We start from the raw sequence: 18,607 nt of genomic DNA, 5'->3' as shown, positions 1-18,607 counted from the left end.
AATAAAATGGTGTTTGTCTTCTATTCAATATGAGCCTTAAGAAATAACAATTCTAATCCCCTTTTATGGTGAGACTTACTTGATATGAACGAATGTGCTTCACAGCCAGTTTCAAACTGAAGGTTGCTGACCCTTCCTCTTCTCCTCCAACCTTAAAGCTTATTTATTTGGCATCTTAAAAATACTCGTCACTGACATTGTCTTTTTTCTTTATAAAGGCATGCAGACGGCTCAGTCAAGTTCTGGGATGCATCTGCCAGTAAGTTCGTTTGGTTCACTATTTTTTTCAAAACCTTTACACTCTCCACTATCTTCCCATGCTATTTTGAAATAAAATCACATTTCATAATTGCACCGGAATGTGTCAGAATCATTTATACGGGGAAGTGAATTGCTAAATAATGATTGTATCTTTGCTCTGTATCTTCAACCACGGCCACAAGCTTCTTAAAGCCAAAAGCTTCATGCTGAAATAATTTTTGAAGGAGTAAATTTTGTAACACAATGTAATACACATATCACAAAATGTTTTGGTGGTCATCCAAATGCTACTTCATAAAGAAAGCATCGTAAAAGCGTAGTAGAGTTTGTCATTTTGTAGGGAGGAACACTGGGAACCCACAAACAACTGTGAGTGAATCCCAGCAGATGAAGAATAGAGTGGCAGCTGTCACACTTAGGTGACAGGCCTCACACTGTGATAACACCATACATTTCACTGAAATCCAATCTTGGCATGGAGAGTTTTGTATACATATGTAAATAACTCTCTATGTACAAAAATGCCACATAACAGGAATCTGTACAATAACCTCAATAAAGCTTTGATTCTGGGTGGACTTTGTGTTTCTCCTTTGTTTGCCTGGACTTCTTCCCAAAGACATGTGTCTAGTGGATTGGCAATGCCAAGTTGCCCCTTCCATGAGGAGGATTGAGAATTGCAATGGTTCTGCTACAATATAACAGCCGTGGTAATTTGGGATTCTGTGAAGAAGAACAGCATATTTCAAAATCGTAGTATTTGCCAAAATGATGATTTTTATAACTTTAAAAATGAGTATGGAAAAAAATTAATAATGCCAATAATCTGTATATCGCATTATTTTCCTAGCAGATCCCCCTATCCTAGGTTGCATGTAATACACAAAATTGACATTAAGTATAAGTAGAAGGAACAACTGAGTGGATACACAAGGGTAAGAGAAAGGGCACCTATGTTTTATTGAAAGGTTGCATTGAAGTAACGGAGCAGATTTTTGTCCTGTCCTAGAGCCAAGAGCCTGGTAAAGAAACACATGTGCTGCTTTCCCATTGCAGTCACCCTTCAGATGCTGTACAAGCTGAAGACCTCGAAGGTGTTTGAGAAGCAGAAGACCACCGAGGGGAAGCAGGCAGCAGAGATTGTGGAGGAGGACCCCTCTGCTATTCAGATGATCAGCTGGTGCCCGGAGAGCAGGATCTTCTGCGTGGCTGGCATCTCTGCCCATGTGATCGTCTACAGGTTCAGCAAACATGAGGCCACTACTGAAATAGCGGTGAGTTTAACTTGCTTTATTTTTTTTTCTGCTAAAAAGGAATTACAGCAGAATAATTATTCTAGCATAGGATCAAGTTCCATCTTTTGTTATTGTGTTGCAACAGGTAAGAAATGATCACCATTACGTAGTTTATTATGTAGTAACTTAATCTTTTACATTTTTTTTCACAGCAGAGTCCAAATGCCCTTAACCCCCCCCCCCCCGACTATGCATGGTTTAACTTTAAAGAAACTAGTCTGAAAGAAGCAGATGCAGTCACTTTAAACTTGTTTTGTAAATGATACTGTAATAATTTCCATTACATGCATATTCATAGTGGCCCCCATCTTTGTCTGTAGTCTTGTTTATGGGTATTACGAGCATTTTATAAGGATATGTCTTACATGAGTATTTTGTAGTTGTTACATAATATCCTTCTTATCTTCAGTCACTTGGCAAACAACAAGCAAAGCTCCATCTGATTGTTCCTTTTCATGGAACTTTGGTAATTTTACATCTTAAGTTTCTTAATTGTACTTACAGGGCATTTGAAAAATAATTTGGCGAGGAAGGTGGTAAGCAAAAAAAAAAGGTGTTTCCATGTTTGCCGTAACAATGTGAATGCTTCCTCTTTGGCAGTCACTGGAAGTGCGTCTGCAATATGAAGTGGAGGATTTAATTTCTCCAGAAGCAGAGACCAACACTAATTTCCCAGAACAGAGCTCCCAGTCTCCTTCTATTAAAACCCAGCCTCTTCCAGGAAGCCCAGGAACAGTTACTCCAGAGGGAATAAAAGATAACATTCCATGTTTGAAGTAAGAATCTCCTGTTGTGTATTTTTACTGAAAGTGTTTGCTGTCGGTTCTTTTTTATCCATCTATTCATTTATCTATCCATTTTCTGACTGCTTTATCCAAAATAGGGTTATGGCGAAGCCAGAGCATACAGTATCCCAGCTAACGACAGGTTCAGGGCAGGATCCACCCTGGACATTATACCAATCCACCTTTAGGCCACATACTGTACAGACACGGACAAAGACATGCACACACTAACACCAGGGTTGAGTTTCCCATTTTAATCTATTTGTATCAATAAACAGCATACTGGATATAACTGAACATTCTTGTTTGCTTTCAAACCACCACCCTTGTAATCACGTACAGTAAATAGAAATAAACATGTGTTTCCAAGCATCCCAGTTCTCCAACCACAATGGACAAAATAACTATCTTCTATTAATATGGTGTTATACTTTGATATTTGTTTAACCTTTCCTGCAAAATAGTCTATTGATCTCCTTTTCCTTTAGAGTTTTCTTGATTTATTCAAACAGGTACAGTACTCAGCCCTGGGTTACAAGTTACAAGAGTACAAGTTAATGTTATTGTGGCTTGTAGGTGTTTATTACAGTAGGTAAAGTTGATACTACTTTAAGAGATCAGATAACCTCTAAACCAAGATCAGTTGTGGACTAGCTGATGTTACTTTGCATTTTTTTTAAATTTGTCATTCAGATTTTACATAGTATTCATGGTAGAACACACCACAGAGTTTTGTCATCACAGATAGCCCTTCACCTATCATCTGTCAAGCACCATATTTTCAGAGGTCCTGATAAGGCCGTGAGATGAGTAGGTCACCTTGTTGTTATGCTGTATTTTGCTTATTTTGTACGTGTTTATTTTTAAACTGACAGGGTGAAGACGCGACCAGTGAGGATGCCTCCTGGTTACCAAGCTGAGCTGGTGATACAACTCGTGTGGGTGGATGGAGAACCTCCTCAACAAATAACAAGTCTAGATATCAACTCAGCCTATGGGTTGTAAGTAATGCTCTCAAAGGCAATGAATAAAAATGCATGCATGAGAATTTACTAAGTATATTTAGGACTTTGTTTTTAAATGATCTCATTAACATGGGTTTTCTTTAAAGAATGAGTTCTACAAATATTTTAAGAAAGGCAACCAATTAGAGGAGGGGATTTGGCCCATCTTGAAATTTGAAAATTAATTGATCCTAGCTAATTTATCCTAGGATCTCATCCAGCTTTTTCTTCAAAGAAGCATGGATTTGTTAACATTGTTCTTAGTCCTTGTTTTTAAATACAGTGAGTTCAAAAATTGTATTGAGGCTCTGTTTTTTATATTTACAATTATACAGTATGCTTGTAAAAGGGTCAGTGTCACAGAACACTTATACTGGATGTTATATTTTCCTATTAAACACAAAATGTCATTGGAAAAACACTTTTGATGTAAAACCTTTCTCTTAAACTGCTCAACTAAGTCCGTTAAGAGTAACTGTCACATCTGAGATCCTATTTTAAATTCTGTTTTAAACTTGTTAAATGGAGTTTAACTGTAGGTCCGGGAGAAGGGCACTCCCAAACTTCACTCATTCACCATCACTGAAGAATGAGTATCAGGTTTCTGAAACGCATCTGAATATTCTTCTCTTCACATGCCTCCCTCCACCCCATCAAAACCCTTACAGCAGCTTGTAGACAGACTCATCCCAGCAAGTGGGGTTGTTTCTGATGGCCTCTTCCCGAGGTCAGGCTGTTAATCCCTGAGCCAAGTGGAATTAACCACTAACTCAGTCTGATTCAGTTACTGCTTTATTTAATCTTGAGGATATTTAAACTACTGAAATACTAATAGAACACCTGCAGTAGACTAAGGCTCTTTTGAAAATGTGAGCCATCTCCTGAAAAGCCATCGCCTTCCTTTGCCAGTTGTAGTATGGGATTCCCAGGGAGTGGGCCACACTTGGCCTGTCTTGAATTCAGCAGGGGAATTCTCGGCCAACCACAGCTGTGGCCGGTCAGACAACAGTAAAGTCTCTGATGTTATCAATTAGAACGGTGCCAGTACTCAGACTGGCGTGTCAGACCTGCTGTTTGTGTTACAGGCTTGCAGTAGAGAAGGTGGCAGATGGCTTGAAAACACATTTTTCAATGTAGGCTCCCCTCTTTTCTGGACTGGTTGGATGGATTGTATCAGATAGTAGAGCAAAGCTGAAGAATAATTCCCATATCTAAATTGGTGGTATGAAAATGGGCATTGTAATATAAATTGGCATAATAGATTCTGATAATTGAAATTCAAGTGGTAAGATACAAGCCTTTAGCAGGTCTTCTTCAGAAGCTGCCAAACTAAGCTTTTGAGAGCTCATTGGGTATTTGGGGGAATTCTTTTATGTTTCTTAAATATCTCCTTCTAAGTGCCATCTGTTTTTTAAAAAGGTGTTCAGGTGCTAGAATGTGACACGAGTTCGTGACAATCTAGACTTTTGCATACCGATCCAATTAAGTTCTATGAAGTTATTTCTTTGCTTTGTTTTCATTTTTCTGGGCTTTACTGTATGTGACCTGTGATGTACTGTATTGTCGTTGCATCATATTTTGCAATGGTGAAAGCTTTGGCATTTTAGCAATGACTGTGTGTTAAAGGCTCATGTTCTCTCTATGTGTCCTGGATGTGCGTGCTTTGGCTTCGTTGATGCAGGGTGGCTTTTGGAAATTGCAATGGCCTTGCAGTGGTTGATTTCATTCAGAAGACAGTTCTTCTCAGCATGGGGACCCTTGACCTTTATGGCTCCAGTGACCCATACCAGCGGCTGATCCGCTCCCCGCGAAAGAGCAAGCAGTTTGCAGCAGGTACGAAGGAGATGTGCAGAAGCATGCTGGCTGCCTGCTCACCACAGTCTGAGGTGGCATCCCTGCATGAATTCTGTTTTTCCCTTGCTTGAGTACATTGCCCTTTTCAGCTAGTTTCCTTTTACTAACCTGTGACTCCTCCCTCTGCACGCATACGTTCAAGCTCCTCATAAATTACTGCTCTTTTGCAAGGAGAAGTGCGTGATTTTAACACAAACTAAAGACACATAATTGATGCCAATGATGGCTGCACAGTGCTATAAAAAGAATAAACTAAAGGTTTATAAAATACAACAGGATTAAGAGGTATTTTAAGGACATTTAAGTGCTCTCTCAGAAGCAAGAAAATACCGGTTGAAATCTCAATGATGTGTAAAATTGCTTATCTTTGTGTGAAATAAGCCACAGCAGTATAAATGGTTTGTTTGCAATTTTACAAAGAACTGAGGCTGAACCGACATTGTTGCATTTTGGGGACAGATTGTTTATTATTATTAAAGTTTAACAAACCTTTGAAGTCTAGGCATTAAGGTTAAATAATAGATATGATAATTCAGGTTGCTATGTTTCTATTGTAGTGAAAACGAATGCATAAACAAGTTATTTAAAGTATATTTTTCTTTGTGTAATGGTATTATTAGTAGCTTGTTATTAATTACTGGTTTTAATAATGTATTGTACCGAAACTCATGGATAGAAGGCACAGATCTTTAAGCATTCATATTCTGTTTTAATTAATGTATTAATAAGTACATTTACAGTATAAAATAAACATTTTAATGTTATATTATTTGAAATGTTACTTTGGATTACTTAATGTTAGTCTTCAAAGTTTATTTTGTTAAACCAGATCAAACTTCATACTAAAAATGGTAATTTTTTTGTGCTGTCACATTTTTTCACGATTCATGACTTTCAGACCCAAGCCTCAGGTAAAACTGTAGGTAACATTGCATAATGGCTGAGAATTAGTGTTACGATGAATACCACTAGAATATTTTCTAAATAACCTGTAAATTGAATATTTTAATTCATAGAACTATTGTTTTTTACTTCTGTTATTGCCATAATCCACTCCCTGGATTAAAAGTTTTTTTTTCTTCTGACATGGTTTAGTTTTGACTTCTAGTCCAGTGGTGAGAATAACTTAAATCATACCTCATGAGTATTTATTTAGGGGTTATCCATTATCATGGATAAATACTGTCGCTGAAAAGAATTTTGAAATGCCATATGACATTTGTACAGTGCATTATTCTTGTGGTATTCTGAGGGAAAGGAATAATTTGTGTTACACTGATTCATTAGCAGTACATAACCTGATAAGAAAAATATAAACTGCAGCAGTTTTTTTTTACTTTACATTCTATTATATTATTAGATATAATTTTATGTCTGATTACACCTTGAACTTAAATTTAGCACATATGAAAATATAAAAGATACATTATTTAAATGATTTAGTCAATTGCAAATTGATTGCATAGTGCATTATTACATGGTTGTGCTGTCTCTGGTTTTTCTGAACTCCTACTGTGAAATTTTCTTTGTACTAGAGGCACTAACAGTAAATTCTTTTATAAAGTTTTCCTTTTCTATTTGGTTGTGTCTAGACAGCAGCAAATGTGAAACATTGGAATATGCACTAAGTAACAAAAGCAAAACCAAAACGCATAGATTTCCCTGAGGCTAAAAAGGGGGGCAGGTTTGGGGTCACCTTCCTTTCACTTCTGGCTTGTTTTTCTCTCTTCCCTCTCCATTCTGATGGTGCTGATGTTCTGGCATGCCTGACAGACCACCCTTGCATGCGCGGCCTGTCTAACTTTTATTCAGATTCAAAGAAACGGATCCGTACATCTTACCAAAGTAAGTCTGCCTTCAAAACAGGGGTGTGGCGGGGGGGGAGGTGTAGCTGCTCGGTCTGTTTGTCATTTTATTGATAGTTTGCTTCTTTCATAAGCATTTTAATACTTTAATAAGCAAAATACTAATTTTCAATTTTCAGTAAAAATAAATTGACATCAAACTATCATACTTGTCAACTTTAATCCCATAATAAATACAAATATTGCGTAAATGGTAAATCCCATGCTCCTCACTTCTGTTTCTCAAGTTCGTGCGGTGTCTGTTTTAATCCAGACAGATAACTGCAGGAAAAACTTTTATATAGAAATGCTGACTTAGACATGGCAGTTTTTATAGGATTAGTGGGTCAACTTGGGTTGTCCACTGGCCCCAGATCAGTTACTTTTTTATACAGGTTGAGCCTTAAATATTTCCCCTAAACTGAAATAAATGATCATGTAAAAAGTAGAATTACATCGTTCTATTCTCTTGGCCAACCAAATGTTCTACTCATCAGATTGCTGAAGAATTTATCATAATTACAGATGCCAAGGAAAGAGGAAGTTGTGAATTGTAAGAGGGCAAAACCAGGTTTAAATGTTACTGCAAAATAAGAGCAATAAAATAAAACATACAGTATAGTAGAAAACCAAATTATCATCCATAACAGTAGTTTGGATGGATACTAATAAACGCACTGCAGAGACAAAGTATACAGAGTTAGAGGTTGTTTGGTGTAACTTCCCTAACTGAAGCCTGACCCTAAGAATAGGCTCATCAAGTGCCCCCTTGCTTTTGCAAGGAGTGAACCAGGGAGCTGCTGCAATGGTGTCAGTAGGGTGACAAGAAGAGTGTGGGACACGGGCACAATGGGAAGCTCTAAAGATAAGATAAAGATAAGACAGAACTTTAGGAAGACACCTAAAGATACACTTTGCAAAAAGATACAATTACTGTATCCAACCCAGTTTTGCAGATCTTAATTTTTAATTACTTTTCTGAATTTTTGAATATTTGTCTATTTGCTGGCTGTGTGTTACAATGTATAAATAAAACTAAACTAAATTCTGATTTAGTTTTTCTTGACTTTAGGCTATTTGGCCACATTAAAAGGGTGTGTAGACATTCTATAAGCACTAAATATAAAGGTAGGAAAGCAAAATTATGATCTGACCCTTTTCAAAAATTTCTGTTTAATTTAGACGTAATGTGAAAAAACAGTCTTATCTCAAAGTATCTGATCTGGAACCACATGTGCCAGCTCGATTTCCGAAAGTTTGTTTCTGAATGTGTGAATATAAGGGCAGTCTGTGTGACCTTATGTCTCCACATTACCTACTGTACTGCACATGTTCCTTGTCCCCGCCACCCATGCTCCTGGTCCTTTACTTCAGCAATATACAAGCTTTCCTAGTTGATGAGAGGTTCAGGTTTTATATAAATCCCCGATTTTTCTTCCAGAATTATTTTTGGAATGAAATATAAAACATGGAGCTATTAACATTGGGAATGCACTGCCATTTCTGAAAAGAAACAGATTATGAGTGACTAATTCTTACATAAATATTATGGTTAAAACAGCTCCACTAAAGCACAGCAGTGTTAAAGAAGACTTCGGCAGTAATCATCTGTATGCATAATACCTGACTCAACTGTGATTCCTGGAGCAGTCCCTCCTACGCTCAATACAGCCTTACAAACGACAAAAGTATCTGTATCTCACCAGTGAAATGCCAACCATTAAGCCCCTGTTGGGCGTATTATTTTTGCTATGCTTAAGTGAGATGGATTTAGATTGTCATGTCATTTGCCAAATCGATTTATACCATACGGTGTCGCGGGAAGCCAGAAACTATCCGGCAAACAACGAGCGCAAAGCAGGGTACAACCTGGACAGGGCGCCAGTCCATCGCAGGGCAAGGATTTAGATTATTATCTAGACTCTAAATTGATGAAAAACAATGATGAAAAGTAAAGTACTGTATGTCCAGATACTACAGTATCTGTTTAGATAGGTTTGTTATGTAATGTTTGTGGAATGTGTCAACAAAAGCCTGGCAGGCTATTGAAAAGGTCATATGGTCTTCTAAAAAGAGAAAACACTAATTTCTCACCAGTTACTCACAGTCTTCAGCTCAATCTCGAATGCTTTAGGAAGATGCCATCCAGTCTGTCTCTTTACACAAATTGTAGCATGTTCATCCCAACAAGGGTGACTGAGTAAAGTTGGCTGACTCACAAGGGAAAGTCAAACACAGAACATGGTACAGCCCTGCGTCTAGAGAGAGACCCATTTAGAAAATTCAGATTCGCTGCTATACAGAATGTGGAAAAATTGGAAAGGAAAACAAACGAGATGTGTAATGACAACTCTTTGGCTAGTTGGCCATACGTCCTTTAAATAAGTTGTTTGCTGTTGAAATTGTCTGTTTGGAATAAATTAATGTATTTTTGTTATGCCGCAAGATACACATAACTGTATCAGCCTTCTTGAAGGTATTTTTTTCTTCTTTGCTTGCTGCATGTTTGCATCCCAAAAATGGCGACCACCTTGTGGGTAGGGGGGAGACTGTGATGAATATCCTTGTTTCACATAGGCCACGTAAACTGGGGCAAAATCAGAGGTGCTACACAGAGTATACAATTTCAGCAGTTTGGTTTAATTGGCACACCAAGAGCAAAAAGCTTTAATTTAAATAAAGAAAATCTTATTACCTGTCCATTCAGTCCATCTGTGTATATTATCAAAAACCTGACCTGTTGTTTCTGTGGGGGTTAGCTGTGAGACCCTGGATTCTCACTTGTGTGTGTGCCTGAGCCACACAGCAAAGAAAATCAACAACAACAACAAAAACAGCCTCAGTTTACAGTAGGAAAAAAATGTGCTAGAATGAGAAGCCATTAACCTTGTGAGAGGAGGACTTGCAGAAATGACTGAGATGTATTGCTTTTGTGTTATGCTGCAGGTCTAACAGAGCTGTCAGACAACCCTGTAGCCCCAGAGCTGGAGCGCTGCAAATCCCCCACCTCAGGTAATGGAAATCTGGCCTTGCAAGGCGGTCTGTACAGTTCTGAATCATGTCATTTGTCACTGTGATATCACTGACCAGTACATTCTAATGCTAAACATTTTAAGAAGCATACTGCATTATTGGTCCAGAGAGGGTACACTCTCATTGTTGCTTGATAAAGAAGCCAGTTCTGGCAAGCTATGAACATGCAAAATATGCAAAATATTCAGTCCTATAAACAAATACTTGTCAGTCACAGATTTCAAGAGCAAAAGTACAGCAGATTGCAATGAAAATGAGTGTTGTATGTGTATAATTGGCCTTTGTGTAGCTAAACATATTAAGAGAATTACTAGCACTTTTGTTTTGCAGTTCTGTGAATTAGAATATAAAAATGGTTCCTTTGTTAAAGGCTTTATTTAGGACAACTTGCCCTTGAAGTTTAAATATGTGCTGAAAATTTTAGTTATTTTCAATTCCAAAAATAGAATCCAGTCTATTGTTTTCAAAATAGCTTTTAAGCGATGAAATTGTAACAGGAGGATAGCTGCATCAGTGTGGGCTGCCAAGAAACGAGCAGAGGTTAGTATCATTCTGAAAAACATAAGAAAGAAAAAACACATAATTTAGGCTCTGGACCATTTCTACATCAGTATACAGATTCTGCATAATTCTAGAGTTGATACAGTAGTCCCAAAATTGTCAGCACAACTCTCAAGTTGTTTAGTTTCTATCATTACAGAATTTCCGGTAGTATATACTGTAAATATAGTACTGTATACAGTATATATATGTGAGTTTGATGTCTGAAAAATGTCAGGCAAACTAATGTTTATTTTTCAATTGTTGTTATTATGACAATAATTATATCTGTTGAAAAATTCTGTGAACAGGTTTTTCAACTCCAAAGTTATAAGAACATACTTTCGAAGATACCAGACAAACATTAAAAAGATAGATAGCCTGCTCTCTTTTACAATCTTTATCACCAATTTCTGTTCGTATGAAACTGCATTGGGTTTGTGTAATTTTGAAATCTTATCACTTGGTCTTTCTGAAAATGAGATATGGGTCAGGTGATCTTTTTTTTTTCTCTAATAGCAGTATATGCACTTCTAGTGCCAGAAGTTTGATGGTTTGAAAAAGAGCAATACACTATATCAGTCATGCTATGGAATCTGAAACAAAGGCTCCTTTCAAAACTTGGTTGAATGAAAACCCCAGATCTATTAACCTCCAGCAATAAAGTGAGCTACATCAGATTACCTTCTCCCCTTTTCCTTCGTTGTCTCAATAGTAGCATTGAAAGTAAGTTCTGAGTAAAATAAACTGCACTTCTAGATGATGACATAAATGACCCTTATTGGACTACTCTCTTGAATAGGGGAGCTCTGTCTACTTCTGGCTTTCCTGGGCACAGTGGTGCTTTTAGTTAAGTTTAGTCATTTATGATTTTAAATGATCAAACACAGAACAAGTGAGTAAAAAGAAAAATAACTTTCTTGTGATTTTATAAATGGACCCTTAAAGCAAGAGCAGTTAAACAGCCATGCGAATGTATTTCAGAAAGGGAAAACACAAAGAGGACCAGTACCAGCAGACTCAGTGTGTGGCCTAGAGCGTAGCTTTGTATCAGTTCAAGGAGGGAGACAGGTGTTTGGGCATGTACAGCTGCAAAGGTCAGCAAAGGGATTGTATAGTCACTGACATAGATACTGTACATGCAACCACTACAGAGTGAACATGATCGGGGTGAGAATTCTTGTCAATGCAAGTATAAAAGCTGCAGTGTTTAAATTACATATAAATTACATATAGCTTCCTTAATATAGGAACAAGTAATACTGTAGGTTTATTCCATGCTGAAAAGAGAAGAAAGAAAACACAACGTTTCGACTCCACGACCTGAAGAAGGCTCCATGGCCGAAACTTTGTGTTTTCTTTCTTCTCTTTTCAGCATGGAACCAACCTATTACGTTGTGTTTCATTTTGTAGCCTACGCATGCTGATGCAGCTACCCACCTGAACTACTTCCTTGTATATGTGTAGATCTGGCATCATTTAAAATTCTGTAATGTTCAGGACCCCATCTGTCCACATCAAATTCTATTGTAAGATTAGAAAATGAATACAAATAGAGTAAATTCGTTGTTAATGATATACAGGTTTACAATATCCCAGGACAACCACAGTACAAAGGCAATATGAGCTACACAGTGTACAGTCCGTAGTTTCCTGATGCTCTGAAGTATTTAATTGTTTACTTATGGATGTGCATCTGTCGATTTCAGTAATTATTCAAAAAACATAAGGCTAGCTCTTTAATGACCAGCATCCTATCTAGGGTATATTCTGCCTTGTATTGAACTAAGTAATTATCTAAAAATGGATGGATGTATAGATTGTTAGTGAAGGAAATTTAAAATATGCAAAGAAATACAAAATCCCATCACAACTTTAATAGTTCTACAAGTCATTTATCAGATTATACGGTATGATTTTTAAAAGGCTTTGCCAACCATCCTTTAAAGAAGTGTTTTACAATTGTGATCCTTCGTATCTAGGACTGATATGTCTACCAGTACAAAGAGTGGAATTAAAAAAAGACAGGAAATTAAAGCACTAATGTTGACTTGACTTTGCAACATAAAAAAAATACATTTGTAAAACTTATTTTTGCAGCTTTTATCAGGTTTATAATGGATAAGCTCTGAATTTGAAGAGGAAGAGTCTCGGAGAAGAGTTAATCTGCTTATTAGCTAATTAGCCTAGAACAGACATGAGTAAGTGACATTGTCTGCTCTGAGCAGAATTTCTGAATATTGTTATGTAAGGAGATGAGAAAGTTGAAAACTGTGATCACTTATCAGCGAGAGTGGTTTCTTTAAAAGGGTATGCATCCTGGTTTCAGCTACCAAATTTCTAGTTACTAAGATTTGAGATCAAAGCTTTTCTTAATTTTGGAATTGGCACACATGTAAATTATGGTAAATGGACTGACAAAAAAACAAAAGAATACAGTTCATTTAGCTTTCATTATTCATTAATTTACCTAAAGCATCAAATTATTGTTTTATTTTCTAAATGTTTAGCTTACAATACTGTGCCTGGCTGCATTAAACATATTCACCTGGTGTTCTCAGAAATACCAATACTACAAAGAAAATTGCATTTTATAGCATCTCCTAACCAATTCATAGTGAAGAACTTTGTAACAAATCTGCATGAAATGATTTATTGTTTTAAAGTTTTTTTTTGTTCTTGCTTACTAGGCAAAGTTTTTATATTTAAAAGCTGATTTCTTTCAAATGTATTTAATATCCAGTTCATATCAAGTGGAAAGGGGTTGCAAACAATTGATTAATCATTGATTAATTGTGTAGGAAAAATGTTTATTTTTTTTAATATCATAATGTTAAATTAATGTTTATTCTGTATCATTAACATTACCAACTTTAGCAGAAGAGCTACGTAGGAGAAGAGTTATTAAAAGTATAAACAGAGGAATATTCTCAGGCATTGGGAAGAGCAACAAGTAGACTTCTATAATATCCATGATATTGCTGATGCAGGCTGTGGAGCAACAGCAGAATTAAATCTGAAATAGACTGATAAATTCTACTTTAATCTGGTCAAATATGTGGACTAAGCCATGAAACATTTTGAAGTCTTGCCCTCATCTTCTGCGCTTAATAATATTTTTATAGAGTGTGCAAGACTTACTGCAAGTCTCCTCAAGGAACTGTTGACAACAGCTGTTCTTCATTAGTCCCAATCAACAATTTATAATCCTTGTCCCAAAAGAACAGCTTAATAGTGTTGTTGACAGCATCATTTATTTCAGTATCCTTCTACTCTTATCTCCATTCAAAACATGTCTACTGTAAGTTTTTTCTCGTTAATTACACAGTATTCATTTTATTTGCAAAAGTTTTCAAAAATTCCAGGGTTTTAACATTTTGTTGCTTTGAAGCTGGCAGTTACAGTATGATGGTTTTAAAGTAGTTAATAATATTTGATGCATACCGAAACATATGCCATGTATTCAAAGAAAAAAAAAGTAAATAGATAAGTAAAGAAAAACAGAAAAATATTAATTACATCCGTATTCGAACCCTTTGCTGTGGAAAATCTAAATTGATTTAGGTGCACAAGATTTCCTTAATAAGCCACACAATTAGATGAGTTGCATCTGTGTCCTATAATAGTGTTTCTTGTGACTTAGGTGAGGGTCCTTGCTCACGTAGTAAATAACAAGCAAACTATCAGGAATTTTCAAATCAAGTCTGGGATAAAGTAACTGAAAAGCACAGATTATGAGAAGAGCAAAATACATTGTAGTCCTGAATATCCCTATAGCAAAGTCTGCTTAATTATCGAAAAATGGAAGATGCAACATACTGTATCACCTAGACACTGCCTAGATCAGGCTGTTCCTCCAAACTCAGCTGCTGGGCAAGGAGGAAACTGGCAGGGGATACCGCTGTGAGGCCAACAACAACTTTGAAACAACTAAGTTCAATGGCTGAGATGGTAGAAAAAATCCAGGGGTCAGCAATATCTCTGTCACTTCAGATTCTCTGTATTGCAGAGTGGAAAACCAATCTCAAATCTCACATGTGTTTTGCAACAGTGCATTCAAAATCTGAACTTTTTGGCTCAAAAACCAAAAAGCACATCACCCAGTCAACACCATCCCTACTGTCAAGCATGGTCATACTAGGTTGATGCTTCTCATAAACAGGGACTATTAAATTTATTTGGATTGAAGAGAAATTGGGTGGAGCAAAGAACAGGCATATCTCCTGAAGACTTCTGGGGTGCAAATTGTCCTTTCAGCAGTACAATAATCCACAGCTACACTGTAGTGGTTTAAGAATAAGAAAGTAAATGTATTTGAGGGGCTCTGTCAAGGGTCTCACTTTAGTCCTTTTGAGATGATAATCTGTACAAAGAGTTGTAAATGGCTACCCATAAGCAATCCCAAGAAACTGGAGAGAGCTTAAGCAAATCTGCAAAAGCAAATGGACAAATATTGCACCAGGCTGGTGTGCACAGCTGGTACTTACTCTAAAAGAATCTAAAAGATTTAATTGCTTCCAAAGGTGCTTCTTCCAAATATTGAATTCACGGGTCCGAATACTTAAGGAATCAACATAATTTTCAGTTTTTCTCTTTAGTCTTTGTTGACATTTACTCTAACTTATTCTAACTTTAGAAATACTCAGTTTAAATATTCAGATTTTGAATTCAATATTTTAAACATTTTTCAAAACTGTATAAGTATTAACATATAATTTCTCAAAATGGAACATTATAGGAATGGTCTGAATTTGTTTGAAAGGCACTGTAGGCCGATATTACTCCACCATCAAGTATTGTCTCATTCTCTTCATTGACCAATTTGAAGCAAATACAACTGTATTATACTGTATTATTTTGTTACAAAATCAAAAGCAAATTATATTTTTTTTCTCATGGAAACATGCATAAGTGCCCTTAACATTGTTATTGCCCATTTATAACACTATTACTTGTTTAAATTATATTTCAGAAAATACAAGCAAACCCAGCAAGTAACGTTTTCATTAAATGGAGGTTTAAGAATTTGGCAAAGCCTTACGTGTGGAACAACACTCGTGTGGCCAAGCCTATTAGAATGCTTTATAAAACAAGCCTTAGTGTTGATGAATTGGCAAAGACATCAGTGAAGCAAAAAGGGAAAAGGAAAGTCTACATTCCTGTATTTATAGCCTAGAGACCAGGTGACTGGCTGGAGTTTGGGATTGTTTCTCCTTAACTGTCTTTAGTAGCTTCACTGTAAGAGACAAAGGTACGGACTTCCCCAGGATATGGGACTCAATAGATGGAAAGCTACCAGTGCGGAACAGATTTCTGCTTGGTCGAGGTAACTTAGCAAAATGCTCAAGAGCTGCCCCTGTGGTGCGTGTCACGCGCACTCTTGCAGTGTCCTCATAAAGAACTGTTTGCACAGCAGACGTGAAACATCAAAATACAAGGATGGCAAAATGGGGTACACAGATTTCATCTTTATCTTACCCGATCATCTAGAAGGAGGATGGTAGGAGTGAGTCAACACCAAGGTGACAATTTCAAAAGAAATAGTTATTGTCGGTATTTTTTCCACAAATACTTCAAACTACCTGCCGGGACTCGTAAGCAAGCTTCTTGATAAACTAATATGAAACTTTTCAGAATTGCTGGGCTGCTTCTTGTTAGCTAAAAACTGATATAAAATGAATGATGTGTGCAAGTGATTTCAAGAATACAACTCTTAGAATAAGTAACATCTGGCACATACAATAGCACTGGAGTGTACTTGACTAGCGACATCCTGACACTAGGTAGCAGCATGTTATTCCAGCTCATTGAAGTCGTCGTGGGCAGCCTGTGGGCCAAGGGTCACCTGCATCTCTCATAATTTCTAGGTATGGTCTTGTAGGGATGGTAAAATAAGAATATACAGTATTCATTTTTTTCTGAAACTACTGTAGGTGTAAAAGCACCTTTAATACATGGAAGATGCTTATCTACAGTATATTAAAAAAATCCTCTAGGATTTTGCATTTCAAATTCCCTGCTTTGCTGGGGGGTGGGTGGGTATCCCTTGAGCCACTTTTCAGATCCACACTTGTGGATCCTGATTAAGTCCAGGCTACTCACCACTGCATGAACACATTTCAGTATGTAAGTGTATTAAAGACTGTAGTATTGATTACGTATTCTTACACAGGTTGTCATTAACATCTCACATTGAAATGCGGTCAGAGCTTGCAGTGTTGAACTCTCTGGCTTAAGCTCTACATACTGTAACCTGCTTGCTATACATCCTTGTGTGAAATTCAATGTACAGTGTGTGGCAAATCTAAAGGTGAAAAATAAGACTAAAATTGTGAATTCAGTCCATTGTGGGATGTGCAACTAATGTGTGCCTGCTTTTTATTCTGTTCATCACCTCAGCATGACTGAATAACGAGAATATTAATATGCATGCAGTGAAGCATCTAACAATTTAAGTGACATTTTCTTTACAGAATGTAAGAGTGCTCTTGCATACAATCTATTAAAAGGCCATTATCAATTTTATATTCTTTTTGGGCCTCTGTGTAAAAAGCATAATGTGTGTCTGTGTGTGTGTCTGGGAGGAGGTGCATTTATTATTATCATTAAGACAAAATCTAAGAAAATGTTACCACAAAAAAACAGATGATTTTTGTGTAAATCTGAATTTCCCAAATGGTAATGTCTTAAAATAAATCATATCTAGTTTTGGGTGAGAATGGTTCGAGTGAGAGCCCCCACAAATACAGGAAGACAGGCAAGTTTGTATGTTAGGAAGGTGGTATGTACAGTACGTAGCAGTGAAAAACAAAAGTAAACATATATTCCCTGAAAGTATTTCTAGAAAATGCACTACTGACACACTGTGTGGTCTTTTGTAATGATTAACAAAAAGTTTGTGAAAAATTTTGTGAAAAACGCATATTTGTGGTTATTTTACCAAGCTTTTTGTTCCTAAACTAGATGGTTTTAGCTTTAAACTGACAGCTCAGCCCTCAGTTTTATCTCTTTCTAGTCTGACAAAAGTATGAGTTTTTCTAATGCAAGATTTGCACAAGACTAGCACTGCACTGCTTATGAATACAGTCCCAGATGTGTGATAAAGGTATCGTTTATTGCTTTGCTTCCCATAGACTGAATAATTCCGCATTAATACGTGGTTCTTAGGATTGGGTTTCCTGATATTTGGTGCTAAAATTATTCAAACTACAAACACAATTTTCCTGTGCTCTACACATTTTTTACAGTAGGTATTGTTTTAGTTTTTCCTTAAAACCATCTTTAGCTTGTCAAGTTCAGAGTCTTTTTGAAAATTAGAGCAAAGTGTATATTAAATTTTCAATGTCACATTGAAAAGTCTCTTACAGCATGTTATTCTTGATTTTCCAATGCTCCTAAAGTGAATATTTCTCACATTAAAATAAACAACAACCTATGTTTAAATAGGTTGACAAATTTATTTCATACCATAAGCACATTTTGCATGGCACTGGCCTACTTAGTCCATGTCATCTAACAGAATCTAACCGGATTTACCCCTATCCCCTCCAGACAGGTTAAAGTGAATAGAGCACTCCAATTTCACAATAACATTGTTGCTCCTGTTTGATTTAATCATTTGATTAACTGTTCATTTTCATGTGTAGAAATTGTAAAGCTTGAGAAAAAGTAAATAGCATACCTCTCACCCGTTGAAGTCTCTTTGGTGAACTGAATTGCCTACTTAGTAGAAATGTGCAATGAACTCCATATTTTTCTGTATCCACTAATATCCTGAATCATGTTGGATGCCTAGGGGGATGTTTGCTGAAGAGATTTAGGCTTGTGAAGTAAAACAGGATGGTCAGGCCTTCGTGGTTCCTGATTTTTTATCAAATTTGCTACCCTCTTTTTGCATTACACTGTTGTAGTAACATACTGTATCATTTCAACCTATGGAAATGTTGTACAGGTCCTATAAACTGTATTTGTAGGCTGAGAGGTATGCCCCA

At 36.6% G+C, this 18,607-nt stretch overlaps 1 protein-coding gene across 11 annotated transcripts in view; it reads left to right on the top strand.

Moving 5' to 3' along the window:
* stxbp5l (syntaxin binding protein 5L) overlaps window positions 1-18,607 on the top strand; it is a 260,757-nt gene that overhangs the window by 205,315 nt on the left and 36,835 nt on the right. For 7 of the 11 annotated variants that reach the window (XM_088601568.1, XM_088601586.1, XM_088601614.1 and 4 more), the window contains exons 14-20: window positions 219-259; window positions 1,318-1,535; window positions 2,157-2,332; window positions 3,217-3,342; window positions 5,027-5,178; window positions 6,973-7,044; window positions 9,990-10,055. In XM_088601568.1, coding sequence (XP_088457694.1) covers window positions 219-259; window positions 1,318-1,535; window positions 2,157-2,332; window positions 3,217-3,342; window positions 5,027-5,178; window positions 6,973-7,044; window positions 9,990-10,055 — 851 coding nt within the window. The remainder of the gene's footprint in view (window positions 1-218; window positions 260-1,317; window positions 1,536-2,156; window positions 2,333-3,216; window positions 3,343-5,026; window positions 5,179-6,972; window positions 7,045-9,989; window positions 10,056-18,607) is intronic. The other 4 variants (XM_088601596.1, XM_088601633.1, XM_088601642.1 and 1 more) reach the window with 1 other exon arrangement.

Source organism: Lepisosteus platostomus, chromosome 2 (genome assembly GCF_059453375.1).
Source record: "Lepisosteus platostomus isolate fLepPlt1 chromosome 2, fLepPlt1.hap1, whole genome shotgun sequence".
NCBI classification, from domain to species: Eukaryota; Metazoa; Chordata; class Actinopteri; order Semionotiformes; family Lepisosteidae; genus Lepisosteus; species Lepisosteus platostomus.
This window is presented reverse-complemented; position numbering and strand designations above follow the sequence as displayed.